General features: G+C 39.6%; 2 protein-coding genes across 5 annotated transcripts in view; one reads left to right on the forward strand and one right to left on the reverse strand.

Moving 5' to 3' along the window:
- The window catches only part of OPCML (opioid binding protein/cell adhesion molecule like), a 581,265-nt gene that overhangs the window by 542,438 nt on the left and 16,778 nt on the right, over positions 1–22,049 (forward strand). The gene's annotated exons all lie outside the window — the stretch shown is intronic.
- NTM (neurotrimin) overlaps positions 19,766–22,049 on the reverse strand; it is a 943,759-nt gene continuing 941,475 nt past the window's right edge. For all 4 annotated transcript variants that reach the window (XM_077756517.1, XM_077756520.1, XM_077756519.1 and 1 more), the window contains one exon: positions 19,766–21,523. In XM_077756517.1, coding sequence (XP_077612643.1) covers positions 21,423–21,523 — 101 coding nt within the window. In that variant the 3' untranslated portion in view covers positions 19,766–21,422. The remainder of the gene's footprint in view (positions 21,524–22,049) is intronic.

The following is a 22,049-nucleotide window of genomic DNA, read 5'->3' on the forward strand; positions in this document are numbered from 1 at the left end:
TGTTAGTTTTTATTATTATTTTTCTATCCTTTTAGAATTTACCACTCAAGCAGGTAAAAGAGAGTAGGGTGTAGCCTAAGGATGAGAACAGGAAGCAACTCCTTCAGTTCTTCAGGTGATAAGCCTTTAAGCAACAGGCAATAGGACTGTGACCCACAGGAGAGCTGACCTGGCTCCAGGGCTAGTGATTCTTCCTGAGCGTTTACAGTCGACACTTTATAGGAAGAAGCTGAGCGCATTTGTCTGTGTGTCCTTTACCTTTGATCTGTGCTGATGTGCAGTGACGAAAGGCAACAACTTAGTAGTACTCAGCCATCTTTTACACTCTCTTTCCACTAAGGAAAGGTCTCATTGCTCTGTTCATTCCCTCATGTGGTTTCCCTGCTGGAAGGCCTTACCTTCTTCCTGTCTGCAACTCAATTCTTATTCCATGGTTTTTACCCTTACCCATTCCAGCCACCCACACCCCCTACCCTCATGTTTTTTGATATGTCCTTACATTCTGCTATCTTTTTTTTTTTAAATTAATGTCTATTTAGGTTTTTTTTTTAAATTTTTTAATGTTTTTATTTATTTCTAGGAGAGAGAGAGAGAGACAGCGTNGGCAGAGAGAGAGACAGGGGCAGAGAGAGAGGGAGATAGAGGATCTGAAGCAGGCTCTGCACTATCAGCACAGAGCATGATGTGGGGCTTGAACTCACAAACCATGAGATCATGACCTGAGCTGCAGTCAGACGCTTAACTGACTGAGCCACACAGGTGCCCCCACTCTATTATCTTTTTAATAAATCTGCTTTGTGCATTAGTGCTATCATGAGGAGACTGCCTGGAGGGTGAAACCATGGGCAGCTCCTGCCGAATGTCACAACACACCTCACACAAGACTGAGCCTATGGGAAGAACCCCCAAAGGAACAAAGTACTGCTGCCTGACTCCTCTGGGTTCCTCTGGTTCAAAACACCTAGACACTAGATGTCAGGAGCCATGCCTTCAGAACAAGCAGGTCTGAAGACCTACTGACAGGCAGATGCCATTTCCCCTTACAGATTCCTTTTGCTGAGTGAAGACAGCAGAGGACAATAAAGGTACAAGAGCTTGCTTCTCCACACAGGCCCCTCCCCAACAAAGGACATGAGGTGCCTGGGCGCTGAAGATATGTGGAGACCCTCTCATATGCCAGTACCCAACCGCACCCTTGTGGTTTGCCATATTTCTCACTGTGTCCCCCCTGCTAGGGAAATGTGTGTCTGGAGGGACTACAATTTTCTATGCTTGTTGCCTTTTCAATATTAGGTGGATGGAACTCTAACCCTTACAAAAGTAGCTTAAAGCCTAGAGGAGCTCTCATGTCAATTTCAGTTTAACCAGGTGTTGCTTTTACTCTGTCAGTTGCCTCTGTGAGACTTCCTTTGCTTAGCAACAACCTCAGCTTTTCATAACAGCTTCTCCCTAAGCCTCAGCGGTAACTCTGGAGCTGCCAGTAGGGCAAAAACCTCTTGGATTTAAATGGAATAGAAGGTAAAAACTCCCAGAGTCTGGGGGTTCCTGGAGGGCCTTAAAGTCTCTGGCATTATAACTCTGTTTAATAGCTGGGCTGTTAATCCCGCTTAACATAAAGGGCTGGTATCCACATTGTATCGATGGGTTTTAGCTACCTGTTCTCGCTCAACAGCACTGGGTTAACCACACAGGGTGTGTTCCTGCCGTGGTAATACTATCCATCCCGCCTGGAAATCTCACCTAGGAGATTCATCTTAGCAAAGGAGAGAGAGCTTGTGAAAGTCCTTTTGAGTCATTGAGAGACAAAAAGCAGAGTGAGAGTTGCGCAGTATATTCTTACCCTGAGTTTTACTCATCCAGAGATCAGCATGTTATTCCTAAAAGTTTCCCAAAGCCTCAATGCTTTTCAAAGCCCCTGGGTTGGCATGGAATCTCCACTGAAGAGGCAATGTCCAGGCTTGGTTGGTGAATTAGTTTTAACATCTATGTTGCAGAGAGATGCAGGGCCGCAGCATGAAGCCAAGTGGGCTATATACTTGACCCATAGCTTTGCGGCATACTCCTCAAGTAGACCATGGGTAATGGTAGCTGCCATTCTTGTGCAGTGAAGCATGGCTGGATTGATAGGGTCCACATGGAAGGTTCAATCTGGTAAGAGTTCTGTAGTATTTCCAACACTGTATGTGTTGTAGCACACATAGAATGCGCATACAGCATTCCAGGATAAATGGACAAAGCTATTTACAGTTAGATGTTATGGGCACAGAGGTCCCAGCTGCCCAAGCCCTGCCCTGCTCAATTTCTGTGACCCAAACTTTGTATGCCACGTGCCACAGAACCTGGCTCTGGTCTTAGTAACATTTGAATAATTGAGTTGCAGGCTCATTATCACTCAGAAAAGCACTTCCAGAATTTGCTGAGACTCTTGACCCAGTATCTCCTTGGCTAATTCATGACTTTGCACTTGTCTAAAGTAGTCATTTCAGAGCCCGGAGAGTATTCAGACAGAGGTACAATTAAGAAGATTCAGAGTGTGAAAGGCCAAGTCTCTCCATACATGGTTATGGGGAGATTTAAATAAATTAAAGAAGCTAGGGTATGTGAAAGTGCTTTCTAAATTGCCAAGAACAGATGAGTATAAATTTTTATTTTTAATACTATTACCAATGTATGTTTGTATTGGCAGATATTCCTTACTCATTGATTATAATGCTGCAAACCTCCAGATGTCCAATCCGAGTCATCCAATTAAGTAATGAATAAAATACATGCAAATTAGTAGGAAGGCAAGCATCATATATCTACCTGGTGGGAATTTTTTCCCCCTCTAACACAAGTAAACTTCAGGCTGTGTTCAGAAGTATGTGACTCATAGTAGAAAATAATGGTGACTAAAATTAGGACCATCTAGTTCAAACCACCTACAATGATGGGAAATGTGGTGAAATGAATGCTTTTTAAAAATCTCACGATAGTAGTTTGAAAGAAATATTTGATTGTCTAAATTCTGAATAGTCATCAGGAAATGTTAAAGGGTGGGTTACTCTAATGCGATTTTCCCTTAAGTTTTTGTTGTTAGGTAAGTTAAAATATAATTAATTGGAGCCATAAATAATTGATAGCAATAAGAATAGTTATACAGGCTTATACTGATTCTTATTCAAAGTATTCAATGTGTTGTGTGTATACTGTTATCTTACATGCAAAGATTAAGCAGAGATGCCATGGCAGGTCCACTGACCTACTCTCATCCATCCATTCAACAAATATTGTATTTTACTAACTCTAAGAGCTATCCGTTGTAAGATATGCCATTATTTTAATGTAACACAGAAAAAAAATGACTCCAGTTAAATGTGATATGCCACTGATTGCAAGACGCATTTCTAATTTGAAAGATTTTTAAGTGAAAAAATATACATCTTAGAATTGATTTTAAATGTAGTCATTTGAGGCAGTATGGCTCAGAGACTGAACTTGGAAGTTCCAGAATCAGACCACATGGGTTAAAATTCTAACTTCATTTCCGGTGACCTTGAGCACTCCCTATGTTTGAACATAGGGATCAGAAAATCAAAGTTAGAGAAGTATCCCAAGGGAGACTTGTTAAGATTTAATTGAATTAGGGGCGCCTGGGTGGCTTAGTCGGTTAAGCGTCCGACTTTTGCTTAGGTCATGATCTCGCGGTTCATGGGTTCGAGCCCCGCGTCGGGCTCGGTGCTGACTGCCAGCTCAGAGCCTGGAGCCTATTTCAGAGTCTGTATCTCCCTCTCTCTCTGACCCTCCCCTGCTCACGCTGTCTCTCTCTCTCTCTCCTAGAAATAAAAATATATACATATTTTTAAAAAAAGATTTAATTGAATTAAAAAAGGGTGCCTGGGTGGCTCAGTTGGTTAAGCATCTGACTTTGGCTCCGGTCATGATCTCACAGTTTGTGGGTTTGAGCCCCGGGTCAGGCTCTGTGCAGACAGCTCAGAGCCTGGAGCCTGTTTCGGATTCTGTCTCTCCCTTTCTCTCTGACCCTCTCCTGCTCATGCTCTCTCTCTCAAAAATACATAAATGTTAAAAATTAAAAAAAAGATTTAATTGAATTAAAATGAGTCAAAAACTACAATGCATTGTGAAATGATAGGTTGTGTGTGTGTGTTTTATTTTTGTTTAAAAAATTTTTAATGTTTTTTTATTTATTTCAGAGAGGGAGAGACAGCTTGAGCAGGGGAGACTCAGAGAGAGGGGAGACACAGAATCTGAAGTGGCCTCCAGGTTCTGAGCTAGCTGTCAGCACAGAGCCCGACGTGGGGCTTGAACCCACAACCAGTATAGAATAGTTGGAGCAATAACAGGAGCTTGGAGGAAGGTGGTAGCAAAGTCAGAGAGAACTGGACACATGTGAGATGCATTTGAAATTATAGAATCTTCTGATGGACTTTATGTGGGTAGTGAGGGAGGGTAAGTTAAAGATAAATCCTAGAAGTTTGGTGGGAGCCAAGTTTGATGGTGCCAGTTATGGAGGTAAACAAATTTGGAAGAACAAGATGTTTTGTTTTTTTTGTTTTTCTAAAATTTTTTTTAATGTTTATTTATTTTTGAGAGAGAGACAGAGTGTAAGCAGGGGAAGGGCAGAGAGGCAGGGAGACAGAATGTAAAGCAGGCTCTAGGCTTCCAGCTGTCAGCACAGAGCCGGAAGTGGGGCTTAAACCCACGAACGGTAAGATCATGACCTGAGCTGAAGTCCAGCTCAACCAACTGAGCCCCTAGGCGCCCCTGTCTTTTGTTTTCTGTTTTCTGGTTTTTTTTTTTTTTCTTTTTAGAGGGTTTGGATTTTCTCATTTTGAGAGCTCACCTGGGGAACTTGCTTAGAATACACATTCCATGGCCCTCGCCCTGGAGATTCCAATCTAATAGGTCTCTCCTCCATTTATTCAGATGTACTGCATTCAGATTTGAGAATAGTCTAAGTCTTAAGACATAGAGACAACCTTTTATTTAAAAAAAAAAAAGCAGTTCACTGGCGTATTATTGGGTGTAAATGTGTGTGTGAGATGAATGGTGAGTATACTGGTTTGCATTCATTATATGTATGAAGATTACTGTACCTGAAAAGCAAATAGTAATTGACTGAAACGATATAGATAAGAAGCCTAAAGCAAAAGATGAAGGGGGCTCTGTTATACTAGTCGTACCTCCAACTTTAGGGCCTTGCGTCTATAGGTCCTGTGTCTTTTGTCCCTCCCTCCTCCAGCCCGCACAGGTAACCCCTTCTCATCCTTCCTACCTCAAATCAAATCGCATACCACCAGGAAATCTTATTGGACTCCCACACAACTCCTCATGATCCACGTGTTCATAGAACCCTACACAGAACACATTTATATCACGTGTGAATGTCTGTGTGATGTATGTGTCTGTGTGTGCTGTGTGTGTATAATGTATGTGTATATCCTTGTGTGTGTCATTATGTGTAGTGTGTCTGTCTGTGTATGTATGTGACAGTTTTATCATTGACTTTCTCACCTGCTAGGCTGGAAGTGTTTCAGGAACTAAAGCCATTTTTGTTTTGCTCACCATCTTATCCCAGCACCTAGGAACCTGTCAGGAATTAAGTATTCAATAAATAATGGGGGATACATGAATATATATGTTGTTTCTTATCCGGTTCCAAGGGTAAATACTTTTCTTCTCACTGGTGGCAGTTCATGGATTTCTAGAAGGGTACTTGTTTACCTTAGGACCAGAATGCACAGAAAGAAGATTCCAAAATATATGGAAAATAATTAGACTGGAAAAATATCTTTGCATAATCTTAAATATCATCAACAACACCAAAAACTTACTGAACTCACCTTTCCACTCTCTATAGAGTCCTAATGTTCCAAAAAGGAGTTTTAAAGTCCTCATATGATATCAGTGCTGAAATGAGAACTTTATTGCCAGACCCTTTCATACCAGAAATCACTAGCCACCGGGAAAATGGAGTTTAGAATGACTCATTCATTCCCTTAAGGAACTCACCCAGCTTTATTGAGATATAACTCACCTATTACATACATAATTGCATATATAAGTGTAAGTGTACAATGTGATGATGTGATACACTCCTATATAGCCAAATGATTCCTCACATATAGCCAAATGAGGGGTAGTTAGCACCTTTATCCCTTCACATAATTGCCATTTGTTTTTTTTGATGAAAATATTCAGGATCTACTCTCTTAGCAACTTCCAAGTATATCATCAAGTATTTTTCATAATAGTTACTATGCTACATATATATGTATATATATTATATATAATTATAGTTATATATTATATTGCTTATATTTATATAAACATATTGTTATATATTGTTATATAATTATATATTATAAATAAATAATATAATTATTATAATTATATAGCAATATATAACAAGTCATATATTTGTCCAATTTAACTCTTTTACATATGATCATTCAATAGCACCATTTATTGAAGTGATAGCCTTTCCCCCATTGAATATTTTTGGTATCAAACTTGAAATCAACCACATGAAAAAAAATTGGGCACACTTTTCAAATATTAGTTGATTATATATATGAAAGTTCATTTCTGGGCCCTAAATTCTGTTTCATGCTCTCTGTATCTATTTTTCTTCCAGTACCATATTATTTTGACTGCTACAGCTTTGTAATACAGTTTGAAATCACAAAGTGTGAAACTTCCAGCTTTGTTCTTTTTCAAGATTGCTTTGGCTATTTGGGAGTATTTTTGACTGTGTATGAATTAGAGGATTTTTTTTTTTTGTATTTTTGTGAAAAATACCTTTGGAATTTTGAATTCCATTTTATTGAATCTATAGATGGCTTTGGGTAGTATAGACATTTCAACAATTCTTTCAGTCCGTCAACTCAAGATATCTTCCCATTTACTTCAGTCTTTAAATTTTTCATCAAAGTTTTATAGTTTTCTGTGTATAGAATTTTCATCTCCTTTGTTAAATTTATTCCTAAGTGTTTTATTGTTTTTATGCTATTATGAACAGCAGTGTTTTCTTTATTCCTTTTTCATATATTTTCTTGTTAGTATATAGAAACACAACTAATTTCTTTTTAAAAATTTTTTAATTACAAATTTTTAAATATTTTATTTATTTTTGAGAGTGAGATAGAGACAGCCTGAGCAGGGGAGGGTCAGAGAGAGAGGGAGACACAGAATCCGAAGACAGGCTCCAGGCTCTGAGCTAGCTGTCAGCACAGAGCCCGATGGGGGGCTCGAACCCACAAACCATGAGATTATGACCTGAGCTGAAGTCGGGCGCTTAACCGACTGAGCCACCCGGGTGCCCCCACAACTAATTTTTTTATGTTTATTTCTTATCCTGCAACGTTACTGATTTGTGGATTTGTTTGACTTTTTCTGGTAGATTCTATAGGATTTTCTCTACATAAGATCATATCATCTGCAAACAAAGACAATTTTACCTCTTCCTTTCATATTTGGATATATTTTATTTAAATTCCTTGTGTAATTCCTCTGGCTAGCACTTCTAGTACTATGCTGAATGGGAGTGTGGTCACCCTTGTCTTCCTCATGATCTTAGACAAAAAGCTTTCAACCTTTGACCACTGAATATTAGGTTAGCTGTGGGTTTTCCATATATGGTTTTTATTATGTTGAGATGCATTCTTTTAATACCTAATTGTTGAGACTTTATCATAAAAATGTTGTATTTTGTCAAAAATTTTTTCACCCATTGCGATGATCATATGATTTTCACCTTTCATGTTCCTATGTGGTATATTGATTTGCATATGTTTACTCATCCTTGCAGCCCAAAGGCAAATCCCACTAAATCATGGTATATGGTCCTTTTGATATACTGTTGAATTTGGTTTGCTAATATTGTTGAGATTATTTGCATATATATGCATCAAGAATTTTTTCTATAGCATTTGTTTTTTCCTTATGTTCCTATATGACTTTGGTATGAGGGTAATATTCAATTTATGATTCCTCCTCTTTAATTTTTTTAGAAGAATTTGAGGATGATTGGCATTAATTCTTCTTTAAATGTTTGGCAGAATTCACCAAGGAGACCAGGAGATCCTGGCTTTTCATTGTTGAAAGGCTTTTGTTTACTGATTCAATCTCCTTAGTTATTTCTCTTTTCAGATATTTTATTTCTTGATGACTCAGTTTTGGTAGGTTGTAAGTTTCTAGAAATGCATTAGTTTTTTAATTATCCAATTTATTGATGTGCAATTGGTCATGGTAATCTTTTATGAACTTTTTATTTCTGTAGCATCAGTTGTAATGTCCCATTTTTTTATTTCTGCTTTTAGCTATTTGTGTCTTCTGTTGTTGTTTTTCCCTTAGTTTGGTTAAAGGTTTGACAATTTTGTTTATCTTTTCAAAAAACGTCAGCTCTTAGTTTCATTGATTTTTTAAAATTGTTTTTATGTCCTCTATATCTTTATTTTCACTCTGATCTTTATTATTTCCTTCCTTTTGCTAATACTGGGTTTAGTTTGTTCTTTTTCTAGTTATTAATGGTGTAAAACTAGGTTGCTTTTCTTTTGAGATCTTCTTGTTTCTTAATATACGCATTTAGCACTGAATTTCCTTTTTGGAACTGCTTGTGCTGCATCTCATAAGTTTTGGTATGTTGTGTTTTCGTTTTCATTTGTTTCAAGGTGTATTGATTTCATATTTGACTCATTGGTTGTTCAGAGTGTGTTGTTTACTTCGACTTATTTGTGGATTTTCCAGCTTTCCTCCTGGAATTGATTTTTAGTTTCATACCATTGTGGTCAGAAAAGTTACTTGGTGTGTTTCAATCTTCTTAAATTTGATAAGACTTACATTGTGACCTATAGCATGATCTATCCTAGAGAATTCCATGTGTACTTGAGGGGAATGTGTTTTCTGCTATTGATGGATGGAATGTTTTGTCTATATCTGTTAGGTCCATTTGGTCTAAACTGTAGTTCAAGTCCAACATTTCCTTATTGATTTTCTGTCAGGATGATGTATCCATTGTTGCAAGTGGGGTATTGGAAACCCCTGCTATTACTGGATTATCTATCTCTCCCTTCAGATCTCTTAGTATTTGCTTAATATATTTTAGGTGTCTTGATGTTGGATGTATATAATTGTTTTATCTTCCTGATAAATTGATTACTTTATAAGATAATGGTCTTTTTTATCTTATGACAGTTTTTGGCTTAAGTCTATTTTGTCTTATATATATTTATCTGTATAAACCCCTACTCTCTTTTGATTTTTGATTTTCACTGACATGGGATATCTTTTTCTGTCTCTTCACTTTGAGCCGCTGTGTGTCATTAAAGCTGAAGTGAGTCACATGTAGATAGCATATATTTGGGTCTTTTTTTTTAAATTCATCTAGTGATGTTATGTCTTTTGGTTGCAAGAATTTAATCCATTTACATTAAAATTAATTATCAATAGGTAAGTACTTACTAATGCCATCTTATTAATTGCTTTCTGGCTGTTTTGCAGTTCCCTTATTCCTTCTCCCTGTCTTTATGCCTTCTGTATGCCTTCTTTATGATTTTCTGTAGCAGCATGACTTTTTTCCCTTCCTTGTATCTTTTTTTAATGTTTTATTTATTTCTGAGAGAGAGAGAGAAAGAGAGAAAGAGAAAGAGACAGTGTGAGCAGGGGGGAGTGGGTCAGAGAGAGAGGGAGACACAGAATCTGAAATAGGCTCCAGGCTCTCAGCTAGATGTCAGCACAGAGCCTGACGTGGGGCTCAAACTCATGAACCATGAGATCATAATCTGAACCGAAGTTGGGTGCTTAACCTACTGAGCCACCCAGGCGCCCCCCTTCCTTCCTTCCTTGTATCTTATGTGTATCTACTGTAGGTTTTTTCTTTGTGGTCGTCATAGGCTTACAAACAACATTCTATAAGTCTAATTTATGCTAACAACTTAACTTTGATTATACACAAAAACTATACTCTTATTCTACAGTCATACTTTTGTTGTCACAATTTGCCTCATTTTATATTGCACATACATGAACATAATATTTTACTAAAGGTATTATCACTACTTTGTCGTTTAACTTTCTACTACAGTTACGTAGTTAACACACCACCATATTATAGTATTAGTGCATTCTGAAATTGATTATATACTTACCTTTGCAGTGTTTTTTATAGTTTTATATGCTTTCATGTATCTAGTGTTCTTTATTTTAGCTTGATAAGCTCCTTTAAGCATTTCTGATAAGATAGGTCTTGTGGTCATGAACTCCCTCAGGTTTTGTTCATCTTGGAATGATGAACCCCTTCAATTCTAAAAAACAACTTTCCCAGATAGACTATTCTTAGCTGGTAGGTTTTTTTTTTTTTTCTTTTAGCACTTTAAATATATCATCACTCTCAGGAGTCCTGGGTAGCTCAGTTGTTTAAGCATCCAACTCTTGATTTTGGCTAAGGTCATGATCTGATATTTGTGAGACTGAGCACTGTGTTGGGCTCCCTGATGGACATGGAGCCTACGTATGATGCTTTCCTTCCCTTGGCCCCTCCCTCACTCTCATGCTCTCTCTCTCTCTCACTTTCTCTCTCTCTCAAAAAAAAATAAATTAAAAAATATATATATCATCACTCTCTCGCCTACCCTTTAAAGTTTCTGCTGAGAAATTTGCCTAGAGCCTTGAGGGGACTCCTTCCTAAGTAACAACTTCTGTTTTCTTGTTGCTTTTAAGATTCTCTCTTTATCTTTGATTTTTGACATTTTCATTTTAATATGTCTTGGACACTATCTTTAAGTCGAGTTTATTTGGTGACCTATGAGCTTGATTGACTTGGATATCTAAATCTCTCGGCAGATTTGGGAAGTTGTCCATCATTTCTGCTCCCTTTTCCATCTCTTGTCCTTCTGGGACTCCAATAATTTGCAGATTTCTTCATTTCTTCTTTCAAAGGTATTGCATAGATCACACAAGTTTTCTTTGTTCTTTTTCATTCTTCTTCCTTTTTTACCCTCTGACTGAATAATATCAAAGATCCTGTTTTGTAATTCACAAATTCTTCCTTCTGCTTGATTCCTTTTGATGTTGATGGCCTCTATTGCATTTTTCATTTTATTCATTGTACTTCTCAGCTTGAATTTCTCTTTCTCCCATTATAAACGATTTCTTTCTCTTTGTTAAACGTCTCATTTTGTTTGTGTACTGTTTTCCTTATTTCGTTGACCCATGTTTCTGTGTTTTCATGTAGCTCATTGAGCTTCCTTCAAATAGTGTTTTGAACTCTTTATTTGGTAAGTTGCTGGTCTCTGTGTCTTTGGAGTATGTTCCTCAAACATTACTATGATCCTTTGGTGGTATCATGTTCCCTTGATTTTTCATGTTCCTTCAAGTTTTGCTATCTTCATATTATCAGCAGCAATCACCTCCTCCAGTCTTTACTAACTGACTTTGGGAGAGAAATACCTTCTGCTGGTTCTGCTAGGGATTCTGAGGCTTTGTAAGATCTTCTATGGTTATGCCTTTCCACATAGTTTTATTTCTCCTATGGCAGAATTCTTAAGCTTGTGTGCTTTTTCTCTGTTCTGCAATGCACTAGGCTAAGTACTGACACCTCCCTTTTGCTTTCCCAAGGGAATCACTAAAACTCTGGTTGTGGTTTCTCCTTAGCCTATAGATTTGGACTTTTTTTCTGCACTTGCTTACTAGTCATCTACCGAAGCTTACATTTTCCAATGGTAAGGGCATGCACAGAGAACTGGTCATAGGATGTGGGAGTGTGTGGGTGAGGCATGTGGAATTCTGGGGGTGGCTGTGGGCTAACTGGGGGAATCTATGGATGAAGTATCACAAGCAAGCAGCTCATGGAAAGGCTTCCTGATGGGGACTGTGATCAGTTAGTAGGATCTGAATTCTTTTTTATGCCTTTCTAGAGTCCTGTCTGCCACTCTTCCAGCATCTTTCAGCACCAACCCCTCAGTCATACAGCTCATGATAGTACTCGGGATGGATTGAGAGAGAAATGGGCCCCATCTGGGGAAGATGGGTACTTACCCACACACTTTTACTTTCCCCTGTGGGAGAAATCATGGATTGAGAAGGTCTCACTTAGTACTGAGCTGTGCTGCCTTGGAGAGAACATTATGCAAGTAAAGTCAGATTGTCCTCCTACCCTCTCCAAGGTGTCCAAACTTGTATATTTAGCTCTAATGCTGAACTGGAATGTCTCTGCTGGAAACCTGGGCTTCCATAAAGGCCCTCAAGTTCATGCTTGACCTAAGATCATGTTCTCCAGGCACTCCAAGACTGACTGAAAGGGGTTGGAGCTGGTTCATGGTCACTGCAGGGTCTAAAGCCAGAACAAGGTCCATATGTCTGTTACTTGATGCACAGGAAGGCAAGACTCCTCTAGTCCCTAGGCACATAGTGCTGGATCCCACAGCTCCCACAAAGACAGTTCTGCTTGTGGTTGGGTGCCAAATTGTGGTTGAAAGTGGGAATTGACAAAATGTCTGATCAGTCATTTTGTTGATGTTGCTCCTCAAGGAACTTGTGAACTAATGGAACCTGAGAGTTATTTGGTAATTGTTCGTTCACGTGGCTAATCTGGGTTAGTCACCAGATGGCTGAAACTGGATAAATGTGCCTGAGTCAAAACAGCTTTTTCTGCCCCAGGTTAACCAAGTGGCTAGGATATAGTGATGCCATTTATGGTGTAGAACTGCCTCAGAGATCTACCAAACCCCTGACAATGATCTGGACTGATGTGTAGTTCAGGGTACTATATATCTAACTCAAGGTATTAGTAATGTATATTCCTAGGTATAGTCCAACTAGATCACATTTCTTTCCTTAATGTCATAATTACTCCCAGAATGCTTATTGTAAACAAAGGAGTACTGAAACAACCATATGGAAGTGATTTTCCCCCCCATATTCTTAGATCTCTAATTTATTAGTACAAAGGTAGGCTGTACTGGAGGAAGGGAATAAGGGAAGAGAAAAGATAAAAGGAAATGTGCAGGGAAAAAAATGCTACCAAAGAAGACATGGGTGAGCTAGGCTAGTGGGTTATTTAATCAGAGAGACTGTCTCATTGATAATTCAGAGATATGTCTTAACACTGCTATGTTTGTTAATGAAAATAGCCTATGCTTCTACTCATAAATTCCAATTCGATGCCCAGTGTTCCAAAGCTCAGATAATCCTATGCCATGGACTCTACCTGACTGATTATTCTTTTATATTTTTGAAGACAAGGAATGATGAGACATTAATATAGAAGCTCCTAGTGTGCCAATGTTTAGAAGAATGATTCTACATGTGGCTGGGAGAAAAAGACAGGTATTAATGCAAAAATGATCAGGAGGCCAGGGAGTCTGACGTATTTGTAAAGCAGCAGTGTTGAGGTACGTGCAAGAATGGCAACAAACACGTTGTAATGAATTTGCTGCCCTTGGGCTGCTGTGATAGAGGGCGATTACTTCTGACTGGTGAATTACACCATGGAATATTGATTTCCTTGTTCAGAACTAGGGCTGGGCAAATGGTTTGCCTGACCCTTTTACACACGTGCTGTGTTAGTGTTGGCTCAATCAAATGCTTAGTAGATGAAGAAAACCTTTCATTCTTTGAGGGGGGCATCCTGTACCCAGAACATGAGGAAGAAAACGCTAGTGAGAGGGATGAATTATCCATTATTCTGGATCAAAGAGGGTCTGGTGAATTCGTTTTTATTAAGTAAAATGTCCCAATGACCTTAAGTCTAACAGACATGGGGAAAAAACAGTGGTGATTTAATCTATTTGGCTACTGTGGGCTATGAGCTGTTTGGCTGACAGGAAGAGTCAGAATTACTAGCCATTACAAATAAAGTACTGACAAGTTTGGTGTTACCTAAACTGGTGTCATAGTCCAAGTAAGGAACATTCTCTGAGTCCGGAGAAAGAGTTTGTGAGCAAATAGCTTGTGCAGCAACATCATTACAAATGATGAGCTCTAATCCATATGGGGCTCCCTGGGTGATTCCAGAGTTGCTGTTTTTTGTTTATTTGGTTAAAAATCAAAGCAAGTAGGACACAATTCTTATCAAATATATTTGAGAAATGTAGACAGCCTATAAGAAAAACCCAGAGTGAAACATCACAGTAGTGTTCTTTAACATGAGTTTGGAATAGTCCACAAACTATCCGTAACTATCTAGAGCATTTTGTAAGCATTTTTCAAGCATGTGGACTTGTTTGGATTTCTTGTCTTGAGAATGTGATTGTATCTCTTTCTTCAGACTCTCAGAGTAGCCCGACATTGTGAGCTTTCAGAATGGTAGCTTTTTCAATCCTTATTTTCATGCCAGAAAAGGGGGCCCTTCCCTTCCTAGTCGAGTGTGAATAATGATACTTCTTACATATTTCCGCAAGACCAATTCAAATGTGAACTCCTCTTACTTTGGGAAATAGACATGTACTATGGAAGAATGGAGAAGGAGGGTCCAGAGGATTTCAGAGCTTGGGAGGCCTTTTGAGACCAGCTTGTCCAATATTCATTTTAGCAATTAGGAAATTGCGGTTTCAGAAGGTACGATGACCCATTGCAGATCTCACTACAAACCCTAATGTATCCCTTGGCTGCCTGTTGCATATTCTCTCTATTATACCTATACTCATTCCTCAAAAATGAGAAGAAGTTGCCATGGAATAGCATGCACTACCTTTACTATGCAGGATGAAATCTGATTGTATTTTCCCAAGAGCCGTCTAGGAATGGTGCCCACAGTGGCCTGTGAGGAATAAGGCAGGACCTTGCCTTACCCTCTAAGAACTTACTTTTGGCACTACAGAACACATTTGCATATGTACATGTAGACCCCTGCACACATACAGTCTCAGGAATTAGTTATATGTTTTGAATTTCTTCTCTATCATTTCATTTGCATTGTTCTTGTTCATTGAACTCTAAGATGGACACGTAGAGAAAAGAATGTTGTTTTTAATAGACAGCATCTAGTACAGTACATCTTAGTTTTTCACTGTCTTCCTTTCCAAGTGGTCAAGTACAAATGAGAATTGTGCTCAGAAGTGAAAAGAATGGCAGGGCACTGGCTTGAACTGGTGATATGATAAAATATTTGTTTTCTGTTCCCTTCTCTTTCTTCCTCCTCCTTCTGAAGGAAGAAAGGGAGTCCTCACCCACGTGCGCCCTCTATGCTTTGTGCTCTTTTCCCCTTTGCAGTTCATAGATGCAGGAGACATGACTTGATGGCTCCATCTGAACCTTCCATCAACTTTGCAAATGACCCTTCAGAAGAAACTAAAGTTTAAGACAGTAGCCAAGGACAAACATTTGGAAAAAGGGATCAGGGATCATGAAGATTCCAACACCAAGCTCAGTCAACTCTTTGCTCACTGCTTCTTACATCCTCATGTACTTCCTAGAGGAGTTAAAGATGAAGCACAGAGTCTAGGGGTAGCATTAAAAGTGAGGGGCACTAAGTGAACTTAGAATTGAACCAACAGTGCATATATGTCAAATGAGACCCACAAAAATACTTCTGGACCCTTGAGGAAAGCACTTACCAGAATGATGTGATATAATTATTAAAAATCTTATCTGGAGACCTCTCTTTTCATTACTCTCTCTTATTATTTTAAAGATGAATCCTGGGAATAACAGGTGTCATCTATTTTGAAGGATTAAGTAATTTAATAATTACGGTAAAGACGTCCCCACACACATGTGCACGTGCATACACATACAAGCATGCACACACACATTCCTAGAGAGAACTCTGAGTATTTTGCTTAGCCCCAATATCTTTGACTTCCCTGGACTTTAAGATGTATGGCAATTTACTTTCTTATTTTATTTGCATCACATAGAGGCAAAATTGAACAGCAGCTTGGGCCCGACATCTTTTTCTGTCCCAGAAAAAGCCACTCTCTTATAGAATACAAAAGTCCTTTTCAGATGCTGCAGTGGTCATCCCTCAAATTCTCCCTAAGGAGTCACTTCAAATATCTGCAGGAATGGCAGCTTTGATCACGTATGTCCCCTTCGTATAAGGCGTTCTGGAACAAAGACAATGCATTGGCTCTGGAACTCACCCTGATACACACCTTCCATTGCCATTTATTAGAAATGCAGCTTTCCCTTGCAGAAATCTCATAAAATCTGAAATTACAAGATTGGATTTTAAAGATAGAGAATGATTATTAATCTTCCATCATAACATCTTAGGTAAAACATTACATAAAACTACTCGCTAGTAATAGAATCTGGACTACTTCCTAGCTCTACTGGTCAACAGCTCAGTTCTGTATCCAAAGTACTGCACTGATATTTAGAAATCCCAAAATCAGAGTCACTGGAAATCAGGTAAATGCTAGGGCCATAGCAAACGTATGTTTCTAGGAAGTTTTAATCGCACATATATTCTGCCAGGGGTATAATTCATTTTCAAATAAGGCTAATGATCCTTGAGGTATGGAAATAAATTCATGCACCTTAACAATATGCCAAAATCAATGTCTAAGTTATATGGAAGGTTGCATGGGGGGAAGATCAACATTCAGATAATGAAAGCCAAACTAAACCTCCTTTGTAAAAAATAATGCATTAACATACATTAGACATAAGTTATAAGAAGTGATTATGTCTTGAGCTCAGGAATTGGAGAGTCTTTTCTACAGAAAACCATGTTGTTCTAGTCATATAATGTGGATAAGATGGGAGATATATGAAATTATAAGGGACAGGGAAATTAGGAGGAAGATGAAGAAACTCAGAGATCTCAGTTACTCCCAAATCATAGGGATATTAATTTGCATTTATTGCCTGGGAGAGAGACAGAGTTAGACACTCTTGGAGATAGTGTCTGAATTAAAAGCAGAAAGAGGTAAGAACTGAAGCTTTAGAATGACCTGATTGAGCAGTTTGGAATGACAAAGGAGACAGTAACCATACAATTAAATTCCAGTGAGCAAGTTGTGAACCAAATTAATTTTGCTATTTAGTTTAAATTAAAAACAAATGCTGGAAAGAGGTATTATTTAGTGCCTCTCTCAGAAACCACTACTCATAGTTCTTTTAAGTTGCTTATCTGTTGAAGAATAAATGACTCACATGTGCATATGCATTTGGTCATAAAAGCACACGGATGTGTAGGCTCATCATGAGCAGGAACCATCTACTCTGACACATATCTCCTTTGGATAGAGTTTTCTCCTCTCAGAAGAAGTACCTCAAATTTTTACCATTGGAAATATAAAAATTGCGAATGTTTTGCTGATCCCAGATTTTACGTGTTTTATATCAAGTGCACACATTAAAGGAGTATTTCTAGGACTGATTGGTGTGACTGTCCACCCTTCCAAACAGACATATGCAATAAAGATAGTTTGCTCTAATGAAATGTGCTAAATTTCAATCAGATTTTAGTGTTAATTGCTAATTTACACTAATGTATCTGCAGCTTGAAGAACAATACCCATAATTCATCATCACCATCCACAGCAACAAAAGCAAATATTTGGGGATCACCTACTGTGATTAGAGTCCAGATCTGCAAGCTCCACTCATCAGAAGGCAGTCCTTGGACAAGTATTCAATGCTTCAGGTTAGCCATCTGAACCTACTGTGGAAGTATTTTGTACCTAAGTATAATCTGTGAGCTATTGAACGTCTGTGTGGCTAGAAAGGTGCAGATATCCTGTTGAAAGAAGATAAATGGAGTTCTTCAGGAGTTTGCTTGGAGCGGTTAGGGCTAGAATATTCTCCACTACCCCACCCTCTAAACACATGAGAGACTGTTATGGGATAAAACCTGCCAGACCTAAATCATGGTTCCCTGAAAAGACATCCCAAATTTAGGGTGGTGGGTGAATCCTAAAGTGTGACAGTGACTTGAGTCCTGAGGATTCTGGTACACTGGAAATCCAGGCCAGCCTGTAATAATGGTCTTCCAACAGTACCTGTACCAAGAAAGCTAACTTCAGACACTCTTCAGGATGATTTTCTTCACTCCAATGAATAAGAAGTCTCTAGCCAAGCTCCTTTTCCTGAGAACAGATAGGCCTGAGATTGTCCCTGTGAGGTCCTAATCAAAGTCATGTCCTCCTGGATTGGAACTCTAAATCTGGGTAAAGGCCCTTTCTTGTGAGCACATAGATGTTCCTGGTAAAGACTGAAATTTAGCAGATCAGGGCTCATGTGGTACACAAATAGAGGATGAGAGAAACACCCCCTAGTGGCAGAATAGGGGGGGTTCTCCTATCCGCTGAACCGATCAGTCATGCCAAAGGGGCTTTTACAAGGCATGTGCTCTTTAATAAGCAGAGCACTAAAGAGCCACAAGATGAAGAGAGCTATGATTTATGTATTATGTATTCACAAATAAATAAATTTAAATTTTCCTCAACAATACTGCTTTAGAGAGTTGGTTGGTGACTGAGCAGTCCTCATGAGAGGATGGCAAAGGAGGGCCCTAAAGCACGCTTCGTAACTATGAAAGAGAAAGCTCTGATTCAAATGGAAGTCATGTGTCACCATGCTCTGACATCCAGACAAACTCTGGGAAGTGTCTCTTTGTAGGTGCTTTGGTACATTTTATTCAGATGTGTTCTGGGCTCCAGTTTAGCAATTCGGGAGTTGCCACTGTTCACTTTAGTCCCATGAACCATGACCTGCACACAGATTCTCTCACCAGTGTCTATAGTAGTTTCAGGCAAAGGGGAGCTGGTAAATCCCACCCATCCACGTTCAGTCTAAGGAGACCCAACTGCCATAGCTTTAGCGGTTCTGGGACATATGGGAGGGGATGGCACCAATGCAGCCAAAATCTGTGAGGTTTTGCCAGACTGCTCCAGATCACACTGTCAGGAAGAAGGTGGGTATAGCTGGCACGTGGTGATGAGGGTGGAAGGTCGTCAAGAAGGACACAGACAGACCTGAGGTCAATAGTCTTTCTCAATTGTGCTAGTAACAGCCAGAAATGAAACTTCTTTTCTAAACATTGCCTATGTTTAGAATTGGCAGGTGGAATTGACCCCCGAGGACTCAAGTACGGCAATTCTGGAGTGTTTTGGCTCTGATCTCATTTCTGCCTCTCAGTGATTCTTCAGCTGCTTACTTAATTCCCATCAATCAGAGCAGATTAGAATTATGTGAATACTATTTTGTATTAAAATCCACCTTTTCTCTTAATTTGTGACCAGAGGCAAGGTTTGTGGAGGAAAGAGACTCCCTAAATACTGGTTGGTAGAATTTGGGAATATTTATTACTAACCCACAATGTTTTGAGCTTTATGTTTTTTGTTTTAGTTTTAGTTTTTATTTTTGTGATAGCTGCACTATGCTGTCTCTCAGAAACAGTCACTTGTAAAAGCCTTCCCTTAACTGGGCTTGACATTTTGCCCAGGTCACGAGGTGAGGTGTTGGGACGTGAACAGGATGAAACAAACCTTGGCCGGCACTTTCTTGAAGGCAATGGAGTTCATGAGACCCAGCCCTCCTTGACTTCTGTTTAGGAGGATGAAGGTGGTTTCTCGAACCCGTCTATCATCAGAGCACATCTACAGAAAGAACCCACTCCACCCAAAAAGGGAGCTAAAGAGCAGTACTTTGAATCAGATGTCCATTTCTCTCTTCTTCATACCTGAGCCGGGCAGGCTCTCTGGCCCCTCACCCCCGCCCCACCCCGTTTGAGAATGAGGTACCACACCAGGTGAAGAGGGACATGGAACACTTTTTAATGTCAAGTCAGAGACAACCCCCCCCTCCCCTAGCCCTCAATCCCACTTTCCCTCATCACATCCAGGACCCCTCCCCGAGGCCTCTCCAGTTCCCAGACTTCAGGGAAGGAAAAAAAGGTTATCTAAAAACTGTATTTTCTTCTCTTTCATACACACGCACACAAAGGTGGGAAATTAAATAAAATGAACCAAGAGGATTCAATTCTCCAGTAGTAACAAAGGCATCAGAGATTTCCCACAATGGGCTAAAGCAAGTGGTTACTGACTATGTGGTTGGTTCAGTTTCTTGCTGTTTGTTCACACCTCGAGGCAGGACAGAGAAGCGAGGCCTCCCGTCACGGCCTGCACCTCCGAGAGCCACACCTGGAAAAGATGCTGCGCCTGGTATTAGTGTTTTGTTTTGTTTTTGTTTTCTCTTTTCACTTTTTATAAATGTCTCTGACGTGTAAATAACCCAGGAAAATAAAAAGGCAGGAGCTGATTACACAATTACCAGTAAACTCTATCATCTTTTAGAAGATCAACACACAGCTAACGCCATATACAGCATGCAGTAATGTCTGAGAAAGGACCCTGCTGAGAAATAAAATGGCTAGAACTCTAACAAAAAAAATATATGTATATATATACTGTATAATATATGTCATCAAAAGAAGCATAGCCAACAAACTCAAGATACAGTGCGAATCACCCTTCCATTTCTAAACAGCATGTAGAAGCATAGTATTGTCTGCATTAAATGTCAGAATAAGGAGAAATCTGTAGCGCTGGTGGAGATGTTGGTTAAATCGTATGTGGTTTTTTTGTTTTTTTTTTTTGGTGGATTTGACGTATCCTCACCAGGTGGTTAATGCCTGGTGTGTGGTCCACCAGTTGTAAACCTAGTTAAGAAGTACACTATTTTTAATGTTTAGCAAACATACTTCCTTCACCTTTCATTTGTGTATTTTTTAGTCTTGTCTTGTTTTTGCACTAAATTCTAGACTCATATCAGAAAATATAATTAATAAAATTAATAATGAACCAGAATCCCTTATTATCCATGATGTCCATGTAGTAAAATGAAAACAAACAAACAAACAAAAAAAAAGTTTAACAATATTTTTTTTTGTGACTGTTGATTGTGGGATTGTTGTAGCTGTCAGGCTGTCTTGTTTAGTTTCCTTTTTATTATTTTTCTTTAACTTTGCATTTTATAACACACACAACAGTGGCACAGTCTATGAATGGGGCCACAGGGGCACCTCTGGGCCCCCACGACTCGCTCTGCGTTCGTCTCTATGGAATTGGGGATGGCCGACTCCAGAATTTTCCTTGCTGGGGGCACGTCAGTGGGCAGAGTGGCTGAGCTCTGCCCACCCTGGTAACAAACAGGTCACGATGCAGCTGCGGGTGGGTCCAGAGCCCGGTGCGCGTTCTTTCCATTTGGGCAAAGGAAGAAAACTCAGCTGTGCCTACCCATCTGCAAGACCTGCACGGCGATTTTCAATTTCCCTTTGAAACGTGTTTTCCCAAAGTATTCTTTGTTCCCCTCCCTCGAATTTGTGTCCCATTAGGCTCTGTTTCTGTGAATTTCATTTGATTAGATCTCATAAGAAACGGGAATGCTCTTGTTGCTGTCGGAGTTGCCGTTGCTGTTGGGTTGGTGGTAGTGGCAGCGGCAGCTTCTCCCCAGCGGGGGAAGTGGCACTCACATCAAAACTTGAGTAGTAGGTGCAATACCAGAAGAGGTAGCAGCCAGATGCAGCCTGCCCTCCTTGACGTCCCATTGTTCACTTCGCTGACTGCACCCGGGCCTGTGGAGAGAGCACACTCGTCATGGACCATCTTGTCTAAGACAGAACATTCGTCACCCTATGTGCTTTCATTAGGCCTTGCCTCTGATGAGGCGTCCCTATAACTGGGACATTTGATGTTCCAGCACTGTATGTGTGTGTGTGTGGGGGGAAGGGGGTGGCGGTGGAGGGTACGGCTGCATTAGAAATAACCTTCTACATCTTGGATCCCATGGATACAAGCTATATAATGGGGAGCCTTGCTTTGCGAACAGAGAACATGAGGCTCAGGTTACAGTGTGCTGGCGGCCACTACTCCTCTCTCATGTTGTAATGTGCTAATGCCATGGCTCGGGGTCAAGTTCAAGAAGGTGGCAGATTACTTAATATTCTATATGGAGTCAAGGAAGTGAAACCCTTGTATTGTCTGCATCACGATATGACCACTTCTGAGTAGCGCCTGCCTTACCCATTCACATAGCCCTCCAGCTGTTCAACCTGTTGTGCAGGGAAGGACCTGTTGGACACAGCAATCTGTCTCCCTTCT

This window comes from Crocuta crocuta, unplaced genomic scaffold, assembly GCF_008692635.1.
Source record: "Crocuta crocuta isolate KB4526 unplaced genomic scaffold, BGI_CrCroc_1.0 scaffold172, whole genome shotgun sequence".
Taxonomy (NCBI): Eukaryota; Metazoa; Chordata; class Mammalia; order Carnivora; family Hyaenidae; genus Crocuta; species Crocuta crocuta.